Source organism: Lampetra fluviatilis, chromosome 43 (assembly GCF_964198595.1).
Source record: "Lampetra fluviatilis chromosome 43, kcLamFluv1.1, whole genome shotgun sequence".
NCBI classification, from domain to species: domain Eukaryota; kingdom Metazoa; phylum Chordata; class Hyperoartia; order Petromyzontiformes; family Petromyzontidae; genus Lampetra; species Lampetra fluviatilis.
This window is the reverse complement of record NC_136317.1, coordinates 2669652-2688442: the sequence shown is the minus strand read 5'-3', so window position 1 is coordinate 2688442 and position 18791 is coordinate 2669652. Positions and strand designations below refer to the sequence as shown.

Here is an 18791-nt window from a genome sequence, read left to right as displayed (position 1 = left end):
GGCGCAAGGGTGAGAATTTCTCATTAAATGCTCGCGGTGCCGGGCCTGGCCCAGCACAGCGACGATTTCGGCATTCGCACGCTCGTCAAAAACCGTTGCAAGAATATTCCAGTGTGTTGTTTTTATTCTAATTATTTTTGTTATTTTTTAAAGCCATTCGTCTCGTGCATATCTTTGGGCGCAGCTTTCGAATGTGTTTGTTGCCCTCATTTCGCGGGAAACTCTCGGTGGGCGAAACGGGTTTTGTGAACGTCAGGGGCCAGAACAAGAGACGCGTGAGCATGCCGCCCACGTCAGATGGCAGAGTGGACACGCGCAGAGGCCCCATCTCGTTCTGCCTCTCCCTCTCTCTCTCCGCGCCGATCTCTCACTCCGATGCCCCTTATCGTTTCCTCTTCAACCTTGGCACTCAATTTGTATCCCGCCGCTCACTCCACATTGGAAATAATTCTGGCCCGAGATAAAAAAAAATTCCCTCCCGGTCTTGTCTTTGTCCGTTTCCTTTAATGGCTGTCCATCTGTCTGCTGCTGATTATCTTTCTCCGTTCTGACTGTGTCTTGTTTGTCTCTGTTTCTGTGTCTTACCATCCAACTGTCCGTATCACTGTTCATCTGTTTATCTGTATTTTTGGCTGTCCATGCATATGTTCATTATTCCCTCCATCAGTGTCTATATGTCCGTCTGTCCATCCGCGATTTCATCTGTGCCTTGTCCGCCCGCCCGCACATTTTTCATCCTGTCTACCCGTTTTTTCCATCCTTCGTCTGCCTGTCTGCCACTGCATCCTCCTGTGCCGGTCGCTCATCACTCTCTCTTCCCCCGTACACACGCACACTGCGCACTTCCCCTCCTCCGACACTCGCCGAACATTCCCACTTTAAATTCATCTCCCGTTGCACCGTGCCGCCGCTGCTGCCGCCACCGCTGCCGCCTCGTTCGTGCGTGGGTGAGTGCGTGGATGAGTGAGTGCGTGGGTGAGTGCGTGAGTGAGTGAGTGAGTGCGTGTGCATGGGTGCGTGAGTGTGTGCGTGGGTGCGTGAGTGTGTGCGTGGGTTGCGTGCGTGGGTGCGTGGGTTGCGTGCGTGGGTGCGTGTGTGAATGCGTGGGTGCGTGGGTGAGTGTGTGAGTGAGTGTGTGTGCGTGCGTGCGTGGGTGAGTGTGTGTGCGTGGGTGAGTGCGTGCGTGAGTGTGTGTGCGTGCGTGGGTGAGTGTGTGCGTGGGTGAGTGAGTGAGTGCGTGAGTGTGTGTGAGTGCGTGAGTGTGTGTGAGTGCGTGGGTGAGTGCGTGGGTGAGTGCGTGCGTGAGTGAGTGTGTATGTGAATGCGTGGGTGCGTGCGTGGGTGAGTGTGGGTGAGTGTGTGTTTGTGTGTGAGTGCGTGGGTGAGTGTGTGCGTGAGTGAGTGTGTATGTGAATGCGTGGGTGCGTGCGTGGGTGAGTGTGGGTGAGTGAGTGCGTGTGTGTGTGTGTGAGTGCGTGGGTCAGTGTGTGAGTGCGTGCGTGGGTGAGTGTGTGCGTGAGTGAGTGTGTGTGTGAGTGCGTGGGTGGGTTGCCGCCGCCAATCGCTTGGGTGACTCATCCCCCTGCGGCGGTGGCGGTGCTGGCGCCGCTAAAGGGCGGGCGGAGCGCGACGTGCCCTGCGAGTGGGCGTACGGAATCGTACGCGCTGTGGGCGAAGCGACGTGGAGGGGTGGGGGGGAGCAGAACGAGCGAAGCCTACGGGGTCGGCACGGCCAGTACCCCGCGTGGTGGCTTCACTCCCGTGCCACCGTCTCCTCCTTTTCCTGTGCCGGATCCAGCAGCAGCTGCTCCGATCGCAGTTTGCTCAACACAGTGTGGCCTTAGGTCTTCTCTTCCCCTAGATCACCAACCGCTAGGTTGCACTCCAATGCCGGGCTCGGTGATTTGGCCTCCTCTTCCATGACCTCCTCCTCTTCCTGACCTGCAAGTTTCTTACCCTATCCTCCTCCACCCTGAGCGTGTGTCCAACCCATCACAACCTTTTCCTCAATAAAAAATAAACAAATTCATGAAGACAACATTTTTTATTTTCTCAAAGATCAACTTAGACCATCAAGCCATCTTTTGAGTTGAGTCCTGCATTGGGATATTTGTCCAGATTAGCCTACTTTATGTACTGCCAGCTCCTAGCAAATTACAGGTTTCCCTCACTCTATGCGGGTAATCTATTTATAAGTGGTTTGAATTCGCTCTTACACGCGGCTATGCAGCCGCACGTGGGACACTATTGTGTACTGTATGTGTAATGTGTGTGCTGTGTGTGTATTGTGTGTGTGCTGTATTTGTGTAATGTGTGTATTGTGGGTGTGTTGTTTATGTACTGTGTGCGTGTACTGTGGGTGTTGAAGGGGCATGATTACCGCGTGGACTGCACGCAGACGGCACTGCCAACCACGGTGTGATGATGGTGGTGATGATGGTGGTGATGATGGTGATGATGATGGTGGTGATGATGATGATGATGGTGGTGATGATGGTGGTGATGATGGTGATGATGGTTGTGATGATGATGATGGTGGTGATGATGATGGTGGTGATGATGATGATGGTGGTGATGATGGTGGTGATGATGGTGGTGATGATGGTGGTGGTGATGATGGTGGTGATGATGGTGGTGATGATGGTGATGATGATGGTGATGATGATGGTGGTGATGATGGTGGTGGTGGTGATGATGGTGGTGGTGATGATGGTGGTGATGACGGTGGTGATGACGGTGGTGATGATGATGGTGGTGATGATGGTGGTGATGATGGTGGTGATGATGGTGGTGATGATGGTGGTGATGATGGTGGTGATGATGGTGGTGGTGATGATGGTGATGATGATGATGGTGGTGGTGATGATGATGGTGGTGATGATGGTGATGATGATGGTGGTGATGATGATGATGGTGGTGGTGATGATGATGGTGGTGATGATGATGGTGGTGATGATGATGGTGGTGATGATGATGGTGGTGATGATGATGATGGTGGTGATGATGATGGTGATGATGATGGTGGTGATGATGGTGGTGATAATGGTGGTGATGATGGTGGTGGTGATGATGATGGTGATGATGGTGGTGATGATGCCACGGTGCGGCCCACGAGCCTCCAGGCCGAGCGTGAATCCACTTTGCCGTCCTTACAACCCCACGGCAAATGGTTTGGGAGGGTCCCACTGAGCATCTGGCCCCGCTATATCATTTCCTTCTCTGAGGCTGCAGTGCCATTGACGAATGCGTCAAGCGCTTGCAGCTGCTGTCGTTGTTTGTTCGATTCCCGCTTGCGGCCGACACCGGCGACGATTATCTGAACCGGTCCTGGGCCTCCTCCCCTAGGTCGACTGGGCCTCAAATGAGTACCTGGTGCGATGTGCAACCATCGCCACTGGGGATAAAAAGGCAGCCGGGCGTGGTGCTGGCCACCCACCCCCTCGTGTGCCGTGCCGCCCTTCATAGGTGCTGCGCGCTAACAGCACTTGCCCCAACAGTCTGTTAAGGCTATACGGGGGATCTTTGTCTTGGCACCACTGCCAACGTAGCAGCAGCATCATAATCCACTCGCAGTCCGGAGCATCGCCACCGCCTAAAGGGAGGGGGGGTTTGGAGTTTAAATCCAACAATCCCGGTCGCCCTCCACATTGAGGGTGGAGGAGGATAGGGTAAGCACCTTGCAGGTTGACCAGCACTGGAGTGCAACCCAGAGGTTGGTGATCGAGGGTGAAGAGAAGACCTAAAGCCGCCACCCTGCGGTGGTGAGGAAACTGCGATCGGAGCAGCTTCTGGATCCGGCATCGGGAAGGAGGAGACGGCACGGGAGCGACGCCACGACGCGCAGTACTGGCCATGCAGACCCCATAGACTTTATTCTTTACGCCCCCCGCCCCCCCCTCTGTTTCCGCGGCCTGACAAACACCGACCCGGCCGCCGCCAGCAAACCACGCGGCAGCGCGCCGGAGCCCCCGCAAGGCCCTGCGGCGGTTAGCGTGGGAGTCGGCCATCTTGGGTGTCAAGAACACGCAAATTGTAGAATTGGGCCACGGCTAATTTTGCGCGTTCTGGGAATGGCTGCGCGCGCGCCCGCCCCCCCCTCCCTCCCGTCCTCGTGATGACACCGGGCAGGGTGAGGATTCGATGGAGGCCTCGTGATGGTGATCGTTTTGGTGGTGGGGATGGTGGTGGTCGAGGTGGAGATAATGTTCTTGCAAAATGGTGGTATTCCTGTTGCTAATGAAATTTCATGATGGCGATTTTTCTGCTGCTGATGATGATTTTGCTGCTCCCACTTTCGATGTTTTTTTACGTTGCTGCTGCCGATGGTGGTGATGCTGCTGCTGATGGCTGTGATGATTATTACTTCGATTTTCTTTACACTGCGACTAATGTTGTTGCTGCTGATGGTGACAAAGATGATGATGCTGTTGTTACCGTTGCCACTCCTGCTTTTCATGATGATGACGAACTCTATGACAAGTGTTTGCTCGTGTGTCGTGCAGGCTTACTAACAGCACTTACCCTGTAAGTATGTTGAGGCTATAAGGGGGATCTTTGTCTTTGTCCGCAGAAGAGTACCTGCGCTACGCCCATGGCCTCATCTCCGAGTACCTGGACTCTGAATTGAGTTCGCGTTTGCAAGAACACTTGGGGTGAGACATCCGCTAAATAAACACTCACCGGCCTGTACTGGCGGCTAAATACCCGATCTTCTTCGTACCGCTGATGTTGATGTAGAGCAACAACTATCGAGGTGGTGGTTGAGCCAGATGATTGCGTCGGGAGAAGCGGAGTGGTTGCTCTGCGTCTGAAAAAGAGCTGCATAGCTCATCGGATTCCTCCAGTATGAATAAATATGATGATTTCGAATCGGGTTCAATTTTCAAGCACGGCTAGCATCGGTGGCGATCCGTAATAGAGATTTTGTTTTTGGTTTGCATGACGTAAATATAATTGTGTCGTTAAACCCGCCGCCACCCGACACAGCCAATTGTTAAGGTTCGTCACGAAATCAAAACGTGCCAATTCGTTACGAGTTCAGCGCACAGGTGTGACGGAGAGTAAACCCACGACATTTAAAATTCGAAACGTGCTGCCGTCTATTTAGAGTTTGCATGTCTCTCATCCTCATCACGGTGTAGTGTGTAGTGTTGTGTATAGTGTAGTGTATAGTGTAGTATACTACTTCAGCCCACCGTTGTACTGGAGAGTAAATCCACAACATTTACAATTTGAGTGCCGGGACGTTTCGCCGGTAATCACAGCAACCGGCATCATCAGGCGACGGCAGGGAAATAACCCCACAAAAGAACTTCTTGGATAATATTTGTTGCCACAGCCTCCTACGTGTTGTATCGGTGGTGATGATCAGTACCAGCTCTGGGCTCTCCCCTTCCTCTATCATCTTTGGCCTTTTAAAACAACAGCCTGGATTCGGGGGGTGGGGCGCCGGGAAAATCATTCTCGGCCGGCGCGTGGAAACTCCACGAGCCCCCTTATGCTGACTCAATGGTGGTCTCTGGTGGTCTCAGGGTGACTCAGGGTGACTCAGGGTGACTCAGGGTGACTCAGGTGACCTCTGGTGGTCTCAGGTGGATTGATGAAGCGACAGTCACCTGGCTCATAATTTGAGGACTGCCTGTAACAAGAATGACAATAACTGCATTTCCCCCAACAGCCTGCGGGGACTATGTGGTGGATTAATGTCGTTGTGCGTGGCGTGCGTGCGTGCGCCTGTGCGTGTGTGTTGCAGAATCTCTGACGTGTCGCTCGTCGCGGAGGGAGAGCACCAGGCCTCCAAGGTGATTCCTACGGTCGCACGGCAACATTTGCGTGTCCCTGTGGTCACGGCGACGGACTCCCAATCCAGAGGTCGTCGCCGAGTTCAGGTTCTGGTCGTCGGGCGGTCAACTCGGCCCGTCGTCGTGATTCAAACGGGGCCGATAAAACGAACACTGTGGTCTTTATATTCTTGGTTCTTTCGGTAAAGTCACGTAGAAGGGAAATAATAAAATAATATTAATATAAAACAATAAAACATCCTCACGACGTTTCGACTGCAACACAAGCAATCATCATCAGGTGTGAAATCCACAGAATTTGTATTGTTTTATATTAATATTATTTTATTATTTCCCTTCTACTTTACCGAAAGAACCAAGAATATGAATCCCTGCAGTCACGAAAGCTTTAAATCAAAATTTTACTGTGGTCTTTGTCTACTTCACCATCTGCGTGGTGTATTTTTATATTTTTGTTCAAAATACTTTCCAATTATTGCTTCCGCAAGGACAGATAGCATCGCTCCGTGTAAAGGACGCACTGCGCGGCACGACAGCGAATATGGAAAAATACACTGGCACGCACGCACACAAGCACTCGCCTATGCACACTCGCAAACACGCACGTACGCACAAACGTACGTATAAGCGTGCGCGCAAACACACGCGCACAAGCATACGGGCACGCGCTCACAAACGCGCCAGCATGAACAGAAATAGACCGTTATCGCATCTGCGGGATTCGTTGCACCAACCTGTCCGTGTGCGTGGTGGCTCAAATGGTCAGCAGCGCACACTGCTCTACAAACAACGGCGATCCCGGTTCCATTCCCGCTCACCGCCTATAACGGTGGCGAGTATCCGAACCGGTCCTCGGACTCCCCTTGAGTACCTTGTGCAGTGTGTAAACATCAACACTGGGGAGACAAAGACGGCCGGGCATGACGTTGGCCATCCACCGCCTCGTGTACCGTCCTTCCCTTAATGTGCACTCGATAACAGCACTTGCCCCAACGATCTGTTGAAGGCTATATGGGGGATCTTTGTCTTTTGTGCGTGTTCGTGGGGAGCGTTGGCGCAAACGGCGAAACGCTCGCTCCGAACACGTCGAGCCGAGCTTGGTTACCAGCCACGGCTCTCGTCCGTGGGCGATTGACCTTCGAGCCGGGCCTCCCCTGCGTTGAATCAACACCGAGTCACGAGCCGCAACGTTCATTTCGGTCCCTGAAGAAGCTTCCGGCGTGCGGAGCACGAAACGTTGACGAACGCCACGGAAGCGGCACAGCTAAACAGCCGCAGCCGTGAAAACATACCCACGGCACTATTACTATCATCCTTATTGTGGTGGGTTTTTTGTTTTTGTTTCACAGCTCGCGCTCGGGCCGATGTATTTCCGAGCCGCGCCAACTCAGACGACACATTCGTGGCGTGACACCTGAGATAGCGAAGCTCAAAAAATAAATACATGGGGCCCCGTTGGAAAGCGATAAAATAGTTTGAATGCTTGCGACGAGTGCGTGTCCGGGGACACGGCGCTTCGCAGCGTGCGGAGTGCGCGACCGCGCTCGTGCGATCCGGCGCTTTGGAGGCATCGACGATGTGCCGTCGTAGATGTGCCGTTTCCCAAAAATGCTCCGCTGGGTGGGCTGCGAGGTGACCAGGAGGTGGCGGTACAGCAAGCGGGTTCCCAGCCGAGCCGGCTACCGCTCGGGTGTTTTCCAGACTTGGGGTGTGTGCGTTTCTCAGAATAGTGGATTACCAGCGCACGCGTGCGTGCGTGTGCATTGGTGCCAGAGAGAATTCCGCGCTTCTGTCAAGAAAGGGGCCATCCATTTAGTAGGTAACGCAAAAATCCTATAGAACGGCCGATATTTAATCCACGCAGAAACGATAAAGGATTAATAATATTCACGTGTTTAAGCAAACAGGTAGTCCACCGCCGGACTATCTAACTCATTTGAAGGCCAATGGCGATAAATTATTATCGAGGCTTCACCCCCCCCCCCCCCGTTTTCTGTGCGTACGCACATTGTCAGTAGACCCCCCATACGCAAGCGTGCGCGTTTTGGTTAACCCCCCCCCCCATGCGTACGCACCCAATGTACGGCCCCAAAGACATTGCACCTCCGATGGGACCAATAACGTACAGAGGTACTAATAATTCCTCATTTCACCCTCCTGTGTAGAAGGACAAAATGGTCTTGAGACTCGGCGAGGCCTTTTCGGTGAGGCAGGAAGGACATTTCTTTAATGTCCGCGCCGGACTCGCGGACGCTGGCCAACACAAAACGCGCCACCCAAATCTGTGCACTGTCCACGATGATGAGCTGTTGCTACGGAGACCGGGAGGTCGTTGATCGGCGGCGTTGGTCGTGGTTTTTTCTCGTCGAGCTTCGTTGGACCCCATGCAGGGCTGTGCCCCAGTTCACAGTGAGGCTCGCAGGGGTGCATGCTGGGAGAAAAAACACAAATGATCAGAGGTGTGACATTGGCAATTTAAAAAAAAGTAAATGGGCCCGGCTCTACCTCACTGTGTGCTGCAAAGAAGGGCCTTGCACCTGAGGCGACATTCTCGATTGAAAACTGATCACTTTTAGAACTGCCTTTTTGTCTTCAGTTGTGCTTCTTTCGCACGTCCGATTAGCACGGTTGGCTACGTACGGCGGTGCGAAGGACGTTCACCGTACATAATTATGTCGCCATTTCCCCGCGGTCTCTCAGCGAGGCGGCGGCGGTCCGCGAGCTGACGTCGGCACAGTACAGCACCGAGCGAGCGCGTTCCCCCGCTCTCTTTGCAGAAGCGGAAGCGATCCGACCTGCGGGTCGAGGCGGCCGAAGACTACTCCAAGGGCTCGGACGGCGCGGGGAAAGCAGCCAAGGTGAGGGGAGCGAGGGGGCCACGGCGCCCAGAGTGTGACCGCTTTGCCGATCGCACCGCCGGCGATCCCTTCGGTTGCAGATTGCAAGCTCGCTCGTCGTCGTCGGCGAGCGGTGGCGTGCGGGTGGGTTGGCGGGTGAGCTCTGCTGCGTTGGTGAGTGGCGGAAGACCGGGTTTGTGGTGAGCGCCGCTTGCCGGCGACTGAAATGCTTTGCCTGTCATTGACGGCCGTTGAGCGGCGCAGTGAGTTTTGTTGAGGGTGCTACGGAGCATTGCCGAGTGGTTGAGTGCGTCCCGAGTTGGTGAGTGGAGAAGGCTGGTGAGCGGCGATCGTTGTCCCTGTCGCGAGTGTTGGGGAGTTATTGGTGGGGAGGAGACATTTGTGAGTTCTGGTGAGCGATGGTGAGTGGCGAGTGATGATTGTTGTTTAGTGGTTAGTGCTCATGAGTATCGGTGAGCGGTGAGTTCGTGAGTGTGGGTCGGTATGCATTTGTTCATCGCTCGCCACTGATGTTTGTTAGCCATGGCTGGGAATCCAACTCGGGTCATCGGGTTCCTGGGTGCTAACCGCTGCACTACCGCTCCCCACAGTCACACACAAAGACAAAGATATCCCCCCCCTTATAGCCTGAACACACTGTAGGAGCAAGTGCTGTTAGCGAGTAGCACCTATGAAGGCCGGCACGGCACACGAGGGGGTGAATCGCTAACACCGCCCCCAGTCGTCTTTGTCTCCCTAGTGGCGATGTGTACGCACTGCACCGAGTACTCACTTGAGGCTGAGTCGACCTAGGGGAGGCCCAGGACCGGTTCAGATAATCGTCACCGGCGAATCGAACCCGGGTTGCCGGGTTCGTAGCGCAGCGCGCTAACCGCTACACCACCGCTCCCCATATACACACACAAAGACACACAACGCTCAAAACACGCAAAACAGACAAAAAGACAAATCATTCCCACCAATAAACAACCCATGGCAATTTTCACCGAACCACCACCACCACCACTCTCTGGGTCTCTTCTACGGACAGCCGCTGTTGGCTTCTCTAAAGCCGGTACCGACTTTATGAACCCTGGGTGCAGAGATGTTAACTCCCTCACCTGGTATGCAGGAGGCTTGTGGTTTCGATCCTGAGCCCGACGTCGGTATATTTAGAGTTTGCATGTCTCTCTTCTCCGGGTCCTCCGGTTTTTCCCTCCACATTTAGAAACAACGTCACGCGTCTAGAGTATTTGGGCTGCTGTAAATGTCCACACGATGATAAGCCACTTAGTTGAGCCATCATTTGTGGCTGGGTTGCTTCTGAAAAAGAACTGCGTTGCTCAGTGTGGGCCTTAAAGCTGGTAAAATAAATAAAAAATATTGTGAATCTAAATGTTTAGTCAATGAAGGGACATTAGAGCCAGTTCAACCGATGATTTGCCCCATCGCTTTTCTCCGTCACTGTTTCTAAGACTTATTTATTTTAGATTTAGTAATTCTTTTGTAATGTCAGTCACCCCGGGTCACTCTTCCAAACGAGACTCCTATCCCGACCCGGAATCAGAATATTGAATCACGCTGGAGGAATCCGATCAGCTATAAAGCTCTATTTAACAGATGTCCAATAGGGGCCGTCAGAACGTTACAGCAAACAATGTAAAAGCACGATAGGAGTACAAAGTCTAGCAAAGTTAAATCACTTAAATATATACAAATAAAACTGCATTTTTTTTTATTTTACCAGGTAAAGGCGCACTGAGGTATGAACGTATTTCTCCGAAGTGAACCTGGCCACAAATGATCGCTCGACACAAGTTGTCTGATCGCGTGGCAAACTTCATGGCAGCCAAAATAATCTAAATGAGTCGTCTCAAACGAGTCGTCGCCCCGGCTAAACAAATGGGCGGAGAGTGGAACTCGCTCGCTTAGTCGGACGCTCGCTCGCCCGCCCGCCGTGCCACCTGGCGGGATGAGACGATAGGGACACACGAGTAGGAACGAGAGTAGACTACCCGGTGAATTAATTCATCGGCTTTGCCGTTTTCCCCGGCGAGCGATTCTGCGCCGCTGCGGAGTTGGCGAGGGGCACGTTTGAATGTTTAACGGGCAAACGACCCGCAGCGAACTCCGTCGCCGCTCGCTCCGCTCGTGCGTATGGACGGCGGTGAGCTCGGTGGCCGATGTAAACGATGTTGCTGCTCGTCGGGCGAGACGAAGGCCGCTGCCAATAGCGGGGGAAAGCCAAGGGCCTCCAGAGAGGGAGAGAGCGAGAGGACGACTCGGGAGAGAGAGAGGACGACTCGGAGAGGGAGGGAGACTCGGGGGGGAGAGAGAGAGGTCGACTCGGAGGTGCCAGGAGGAGGAACCACAGACGAGGAGTGGGAACGCAGCAGCAGCAGCAACAGCAGCAGCAGTAGCAGCAACGGCAGGAGCAGCAGCAACAGCAGCAGCAGTAGCAGCAGCAGCAACAGCAGCAACAGCAGCAGCAGCAACAGCAGCAACAGCAGCAGCAACAGCAGCAGCAACAGCAGCAACAGCAGCAACAGCAGCAGCAACAGCAGCAGCAACAGCAGCAGCAACAGCAGCAGCAGCAGCAACAGTAGCAGCAGCAACAGCAGCAGCAGTGGCGAGGTGGAGCTGACGTCAATTTCCCCCTCCAAGCTCCATCGGGCCGGGTCATCCTCAAGGCCTGCGTGAAGTCCCACGCTGAACACTCACAAATCATCCTGCCCCGCCCGTCGATCCGTGAACCAAGTCGTTCGCCTCCCGTCTGAGTCTGGCACAGGAGACAATGGCAAGTAGGCAGAGCTCACATCCGCTTGCGCACCCGAGTTCGACTCCCGTTCACGGCCAAAATCGGTGACGAATATCTGACCCGGTCCAGGGGCCAACCCCCTACGTCAACCCGGCCGCAAATCGGCACCCGGTGCCAGGGTCGCTTGTGAAAAAACAGCTACACGGCAGTTCCGTTGGGGCCCGTACCCCGGGGTAAAATAACAAATCGTAGGAGGAGGGAGGGGGGGTGGGTGATGAAGACCGACCTCGCCAGTGCTGTCTGGGAGTTGAACGAGACCTCGACGGCTGATCCAATAACACTGGTCAACAGAAAAATTCTCTATAACACCGGTCAACAGAAAAAAAAACATTTTTTGCTGGCCTGGACTTTTGTAGCTGTTTTAGACTAATTTTAGGGTGCTGATTCCAAATCTGATTTGCTCTATCACATCTCATTTTTATGTTATCGGCATACCCCATTTTCATTGATTTTACCCGAAATTAACTCTTGTCACTTATGATTGCAAGTTGTTGCGAGTCAGTGACTGCTTTAGTGTTAAAATATGGCGCTGTATTTTTAGGATAGTGTGTTTATAATATCATTTTATGTAGATATCCACATTTAATATTTTTCTTCTGCAGTTTTTATTGAAAATGCAATATTTGATTTCTCAAAAACCTGATGTGATGCCAGATTTGGAATCAGCACCCCAAAATTACCTTAAAACCGTTGGAATACCTTATGCCAGAAAAAGTGTGTTGACCAGTGTTATAAGCGGGCGGCATCTGGACGTTGCCTCCCCCCCCCCCCCCTTCGGCGTGGGCGCGTGAGGCGCGTTTAGCCGTGGGGGGGGACGGGGGGGGACGGGGGGGGGGGGTGCTGTTGTCGGCGTCGGCCGACAGCTTGGGCGGAATGATGGCAATCGGACGCTCGCGTCAAAGTAATCAGGGGTCCCTGCGGTCGTGTTTGCCGAACTCTGCTCCAATTAGGAGCACAAGTGGTGGGGGGGGCCGTGTGTGTGTGTGCGCGCGTGTGTGCGTAGCGGTGGTAACCCGATTATCTGAACCGGTCCTGGGCCTCCCCTAGGTCGACTCGGCATCGCATGAGTACCTGGTGCGGTGTGTAAAACATGGCCACCCACCCCGTCGTGCCCCCGTGCCGGCCTTCATAGGTGCTCGCTAACCGCACTTGCCCCCACAGTCTGTCAAGGCTATACGGGGGATCTTTGTATGTGTGTGGAACTTCTTTCGGACCCGACGTAGCCAACCGTGCTAATCGGAGGCGCGTGCGCGCGTCCGTTTACCCATTCAACGAAGTCGCGCGTTCCCATCACGCATTGATGAGACGCAAGGACATTGATGCATGTTTAACGCGTTGACCGCTCGCCACACCGCTCCGAGGCGGGCCTCACCTTTTACAATCGTGAGCTCGTCCTCGGCAGTAGCAACAACAACAACAACGACGATGATGATGATGATGAATATATGAATGTGTTGAGGCGGAGAAACATCGGATCCGCCGATGAAACGCGATACGCGCTGTTTTTCTCGATCAAGAGTCAAGAGCCCGCTCGTGTGCAAGTCAAAACGGGCGGCATTGTCATTGTTTTAATTTGCATCCCCGCAACCACTCTTGGGCTTGGTCCAGGTTAGAAGGTTATAGGTGCGTGTGTCCTGTGTGTGTGTCTGTGTGTGTGCGTGTGTCTGTGTGCGTGTGTCTGTGTGTCTGTGTGCGTTTGTCTGTGTGCGTGTGTCTGCGTGTGTCCTGTGTGTGCGTGTGTCCTGTGTGCGTGTGTCCTGTGTGCGTGTGTCCTGTGTGCGTGTGTCCTGTGTGCGTGTGTCCTGTGTGCGTGTGTCTGTGTGCGTGTCTGTGTGTCCTGTGTGCGTGTGTCTGTGTGTTTGTGTGCGTGTGTCTGTGTGCGTGTCTGTCTGTGTGCGTGTGTCTGTGTGTGTGTGTCTGTGTGCGTGTCTGTGTGCGTGTGTGTGTGTCCTGTGTGCGTGTGTCTGTGTGCGTGTGTCTGTGTGTGTACGTGTGTGTGTACATGTGTATGTGTGTGTACGCGTGTGCCTGTGTGTGTACGCGTGTGTCTGTGTGTACGTGTGTCTGTGTGTACGCGTGTGTGTACGTGTGTCTGTGTGTGTACGCGTGTGTGTGTGTGTACGCGTGTGTGTGTGTACGCGTGTGTGTGTGTACGTGTGTCTGTGTGTACGTGTGTCTGTGTGTACGCGTGTGTGTGTGTGTGGGTATGTGTGTGTGTGTACACGTGTGTGTGTCTGTGTGTACGTGTGCCTGTGTGTACGCGTGTCTGTATATACGTGTGTGTGTGGGTACGCGTGTGTGTGTTGGTACACGTGTGTGTGTACGCGTGTGTGTACGCGTGTCTGTATGTACGTGTGTGTGGGTACGCGTGTGTGTGTACGTGTGTGTGTGTACGTGTGTGTGTGTCTGTGTGTATGCGCGCGTGTGTGTACGCGTGTGTGGGTACGCGTGTGTGGGTACGCGTGTGTGTGTCTGTGTGCGTGGGTCCTGTGTGCGTGTGTCTGTGTGCGTGTGTCTGTGTGCGTGTCTGTGTGTGTGTGTGTCCTGTGTGCGTGTGTCTGTGTGTCTGTGTGTCTGTGTGCGTGTGTCTGTGTGCGTGTGTGTCTGTGCGCGTGTGTCTGTGCGCGTGTGTCTGTGCGTGTGTCTGTGCGTGTGTCTGTGTGCGTGTGTCTGTGTGCGTGTATCTGCGTGTGTCCTGTGTGTGCGTGTGTCTGTGTGCGTGTGTCCTGTGTGCGTGTGTCTGTGTGCGTGTGTCTGTGTGCGTGTGTCTGTGTGCGTGTCTGTGTGCGTGTGTGTGTGTCTGTGTGCGTGTGTCTGCGTGGGATGTGGGGAGCGGTAGCGCAGTGGTTAGCGCGCTCTGCTAGGAACCCTGGCGGCACGAGTTCGATTCCCGCTCACGGTGAATACCAACACCGGTAACAATTATCTGAACCTGTCCCGGGCCTCCCCTAGGTCGACTCGGCCTCAAATGAGTACCTGGTGTGGTGTATAGTAAACATCGCCACTAGGGAGACAAAGGCGGCCGAGCGTGGTGCTGTCCACCCACGTCTGCCGTGCCGGCCTTCATAGGGCAATTATCCTCATTGCTCGCAATACTATCGGCACCGACACCAATAATAATTTTTGGCATCTTCATCATCAGCGTTTTAATCAGCAGTCAACAGCAGAAATATTCTCAGAAGCAGGCGCACCGTCATCAGCTGCAGTAGGAGTCCGAGCATTATAATCAGCATCATCATCATCATCAAAAGAACCATCATCATGACCCCAGTGCGTGTAAACGCCAACACTAGGGAGACAAAGGCAGCCGGGCATGATGTGTAGTACTCGTCACACTACCCATCTGTGCACCCTGCTGACCATAATAGCTGTTCGTTGCACTTGCCAGTGTAGGTTACACGGGGGATCTTTATCTTTTGTGTGTGTTGTGTGTGTGATGTTGTATGTCTGTGCGTTCGTACGTGATGTTGCTATGCGATGATGTTGTGTGGCGATGTATACGCGATGGAGCTGTGCGTGTGTTTGTCCGATGTTGGTGTAACCGTGTGTGACGTCGGTGACGTGGGGAGCGGTAGTGCGGCGGTTGGCTCGTCGATTCCCGCTCACGGCCACCAACGCCACTGACAATTATCTGAACCGGCGCGGGGTCTCCCATAAGTCGGCCCGGCCTCAAATGAGGGAGACAAAGGCGGCCTTGCCCCCCAACAGTGCAGTGTTCGTCACTAATTTTCACCGCCGATAAGACATCATCGGTGGGAGGGTGTCAGCGCGATGATGACGGTGTCTGTTTTTACTTCTTGTGTATCGTCAGCGGCCGTACTAAAGGCCACCAGTGACCGCCAGTGAACCACTGGTGTAGGTTATCGGGGAGGATCTTTGTGCGAGACGCTGATGTACTGCTGTGCGCTGTATCTGCGTGTGCAGCCTGGCAAACAGACCACAGCACAGAGAGCCTTGGCCAAGGTGGACCGCAGCGGGATGAAATCCATTTCCAGCTTCTTCACAGCCAAGGGAGAAAAGAAATCCTGAGCCTCTGGAGAAGAAATCCTTGCCGGATGACCTGCTGAGCCAACCGGTCAAACCATCATCTACGTCACAGTTGAGACCACTCGAAAAGTGCCTGGCCCACTTGCCTGCTAGGTTAGTGGCTAAGTCCCTGATTAAACTACCGCCACTGAACCATGGTGGAGTGACTGCCTGAGACATTGCTTGAACCATCTGCTGATACCCCTTTCCACACCACGTGCTAAGTTCCCAACCTTACCCCCTGACACCAACTCCTGAACGTCAACAATCGGTGTCTGACCCTGTGACTAAACCCGCCTGGTTAGTCGGTGTCTAAGCCAACTGGCTGTCGATTGACGGCCGAAACGCGACACATTCATCATTGACACAGTGGCCCTTACAAGAACATAGTGGGTGACGTTTTGGGCAATAGTCATTGCCAAAACCGTTAGCTATTATATAGATATATTTTTTTGCTTTTAAGGCCACACTGTCATTGACGATCGTGTTGAGTTTTGTTGTTATTTGTGCTTGAGCACCACTGCCAATGCACAGTGCTGGATTATCAGAGTGGCACAAATAGCTACATATGCTACGAGCCCCGCACTTTCAAGGCCCCCGCGCTAAATGCTTTCAAGCTATCAATTCCGGTTCAGTGATTCTGCACTTGCTCTATTACTATAGTACTATACCGCCTTCAACTTTTACGAACGACTGGGCGTTTAAGGTTTGCGATTTGTCGTATTATCTGACTGTATAGCAAATGAAAAAATACAATAACTTTACTATGCAAGTTAAAAACATTGTGTTTGAATATTTACGTGTTTTTTTTTTATTTAGGGCCCCTTTATAACATCATGCTACAGGCCCGCACTAGCTTAATCCGGCACTGCCAACGCAGCAGCAGTAGCATCACCGCCAAATATTTGTTGAATTCATGAGCTCGGCCACCTTAGCACACTTCCACATCGCACTGACCACACATTAAACCAGCGTCTGAGCCACCCGTGTCGACCGCTGCTAACCCATCGACCTGCAACGGGATCGCTCGCGACCTGAAACCAGCCCATCGCCAGCTTCGATCAACCTCCCGACTAAACGCGCAGCCTGAACCTCGTGAGCTTCAAAGGCAACGGGGCTGTTGAACCCCGCGGACCAAACCGCAGCAGCACAAGCCACCATCCGGCCAAGCCACCAGGGATAGATTTAAAATCTGCATTCATGGACAGACGCGAGCGCATGCGGTGGGTGTGGGGGTGTGTGTGTGTGGGTGGGTGGGTGTGTGTGGGTGTGTGTGGGTGGGTGTGCGGTGGGTGTGCAGTGTGGGTGTGGGTGTGCAGTGTGGGTGGGTGTGTGTCTGGGTGTGTGGGTGTGTGTGGGTGGGTGTGTGTGCGGTGTGGGTGGGTGGGTGGGTGTGCAGTGTGTGTGGGTGTGTGTGGGTGGGTTTGGGGGTGTGTGAGGTGGGTGGGTGTGGGTGGGTGGGTGTGCAGTGTGTGTGGGTGTGTGTGGGTGGGTTTGGGGGTGTGTGAGGTGGGTGGGTGTGGGTGGGTGGGTGTGGGTGTGTGTGCGCGGTGTGTGTGTGGGTGGGTGGGTTTGCGGTGTGGGTGTGCGGGGGGTGGGTGTGTGTGGGTGTGCGGTGTGTGTGCGGTGTTTCACTTGGGAGCGGGAGTGTAGCGGTTAGCGCGCTGCGCTACGAACCCGGGGACCCGAGTTTGATTCCCGCTCACGACCAACGCCAGTGACGGTTATCTCAACCGAGCCTGGGCCTCCTCCCCTAGGTCGACTCGGCATCAAATGAGTACCCGGTGCGGTGTGTAAACATCGCCACTCGGGAGACAAAGGCGGCCGGGCAATGGTGCTGGCCACCCACCCCCTCGTGTGCCGTGCCGGCCTTCGTAGGTGCTACTCGCTAACAGCACTTGCCTGTGAACAGTCTGTTACAGGCTACACGGGGGATCTTTGCGTGCCTGTGTGTGTGCGTGCGTGAGCTGCCACCGTGGAGAAAAGCAATAAAGTTATCCTGACGCCCACGGCTGCCCCAGCCCTTCATTTGTACACAATGCGGCGCGTGAAGGCGGGCGCTGTGCCTCCCCTAGGTCGACTCGGCCCAATGTGTACGCCGGATCAAATGCCGCTGCCGCCATCCACCCCTTCGCTGCTCGGCTCCAACTGCCCTTAATAGGCGCTCGCTAACAACACAGGGTTTGTGTGTGCATGGGGAGCGGTGGCGCAGCGGTTAGCGCGCTGCGCTACGAACCCGGCGTTTCCCCGGTTGCGATTGTCTTAATCGGTCCTGGGCCTCCCCTAGGTCTACTCGGCCTCAAATGAGTACCTGGTGCGGTGTGTCAACATCGCCACTGGTGCTGCCCGCACCCACCCTCTCGTGTGCCTGCTGCGGCCTTCACAGTCTGATTGAAGAAACTTGCACCATTGAGATCGAACCAACGACCCCCTGGGGTTGCAAGTCCAGTGCGCTGACCACTGCAGCAGCCCTGCCAGCATGTGCGTGCGCGTTATACATAATTGCCTTATCTTTTCTAAAAATAATTACTGCACACTTTACCCCATTAAACCCTTGCCTGCGTGCCTGCTTATCTGGCCAGATTAGCTTTTTTTCACGCACGCAAAGACAAAGGTCCCCCGTATAGCTCGTGCATGCTGTTGGGGCAAGTGCGCTTAACGAGCACCCGTGGTGTAGCCAGAACCGCCTTTGTCTTCCCCGCGCGTTGATGTCTATACGCTGCACCAGGGCGCACATTACGGCTGAGTCGACCTAGAGGAGGGTGGAGGCCTATGCTAGGTGCAAATGTTCGCGGTGACGTCACCACGGCGTTTGTGCCAGGCTAGGTGTACCAACGACACGAGGCAAAAAGTCTTGAGATCTCGGGGCGAGTTCTGTTTGCGAGCGGCACCTGTTCAAGCCAGCACGGCACACGAGGGTTGCGGGTGGCCACGCCCGACCGCCTTTGTCTCCCCACCGCTCTTGTTAACCACGCACCGCGCCGGGCACACGCTCATTTGAGGCCGAGTCGACCTAGGGGAGGACCAGAACCGGTCCGGATAATCGTCACCGGTGCCCGTGAGCGGGAACCGAATTTCGGGTTTCGCAGCGCGGCGCGCTAACCGCTGCGCCACCGTTCCTCGGTGTCGCGGTAGGACGCGATGACGTCATTGGGCGCGTTTCGTACCTGCGGTGTCATTCGCCCTAAGTGCTCGCTGCCGATGCACGGAGGCGCGCTTGCGTTTTCGTTCGCGGCAACATCTTATTTGGCGCCGAGCGGATTTGCATTGTCGGGTTGCGTTGCGGGGGGGGGGGGCATAGGGTGACGT

At 54.3% G+C, this 18791-nt stretch overlaps 1 protein-coding gene across 1 annotated transcript in view; it reads left to right on the top strand.

Annotated features, from left to right (window-relative positions):
* The window catches only part of RNASEH2B (ribonuclease H2 subunit B), a 35719-nt gene extending 19032 nt beyond the window's left edge, over nucleotides 1–16687 (top strand). Inside the window, exons 8-11 of the mRNA XM_078876133.1 lie at nucleotides 4571–4652; nucleotides 5753–5801; nucleotides 8579–8659; nucleotides 15381–16687. Of these exons, the coding sequence (XP_078732259.1) occupies nucleotides 4571–4652; nucleotides 5753–5801; nucleotides 8579–8659; nucleotides 15381–15485 (317 nt within the window). The 3' untranslated portion in view covers nucleotides 15486–16687. The remainder of the gene's footprint in view (nucleotides 1–4570; nucleotides 4653–5752; nucleotides 5802–8578; nucleotides 8660–15380) is intronic.
* The last annotated feature ends 2104 nt before the right edge of the window (nucleotides 16688–18791 follow it).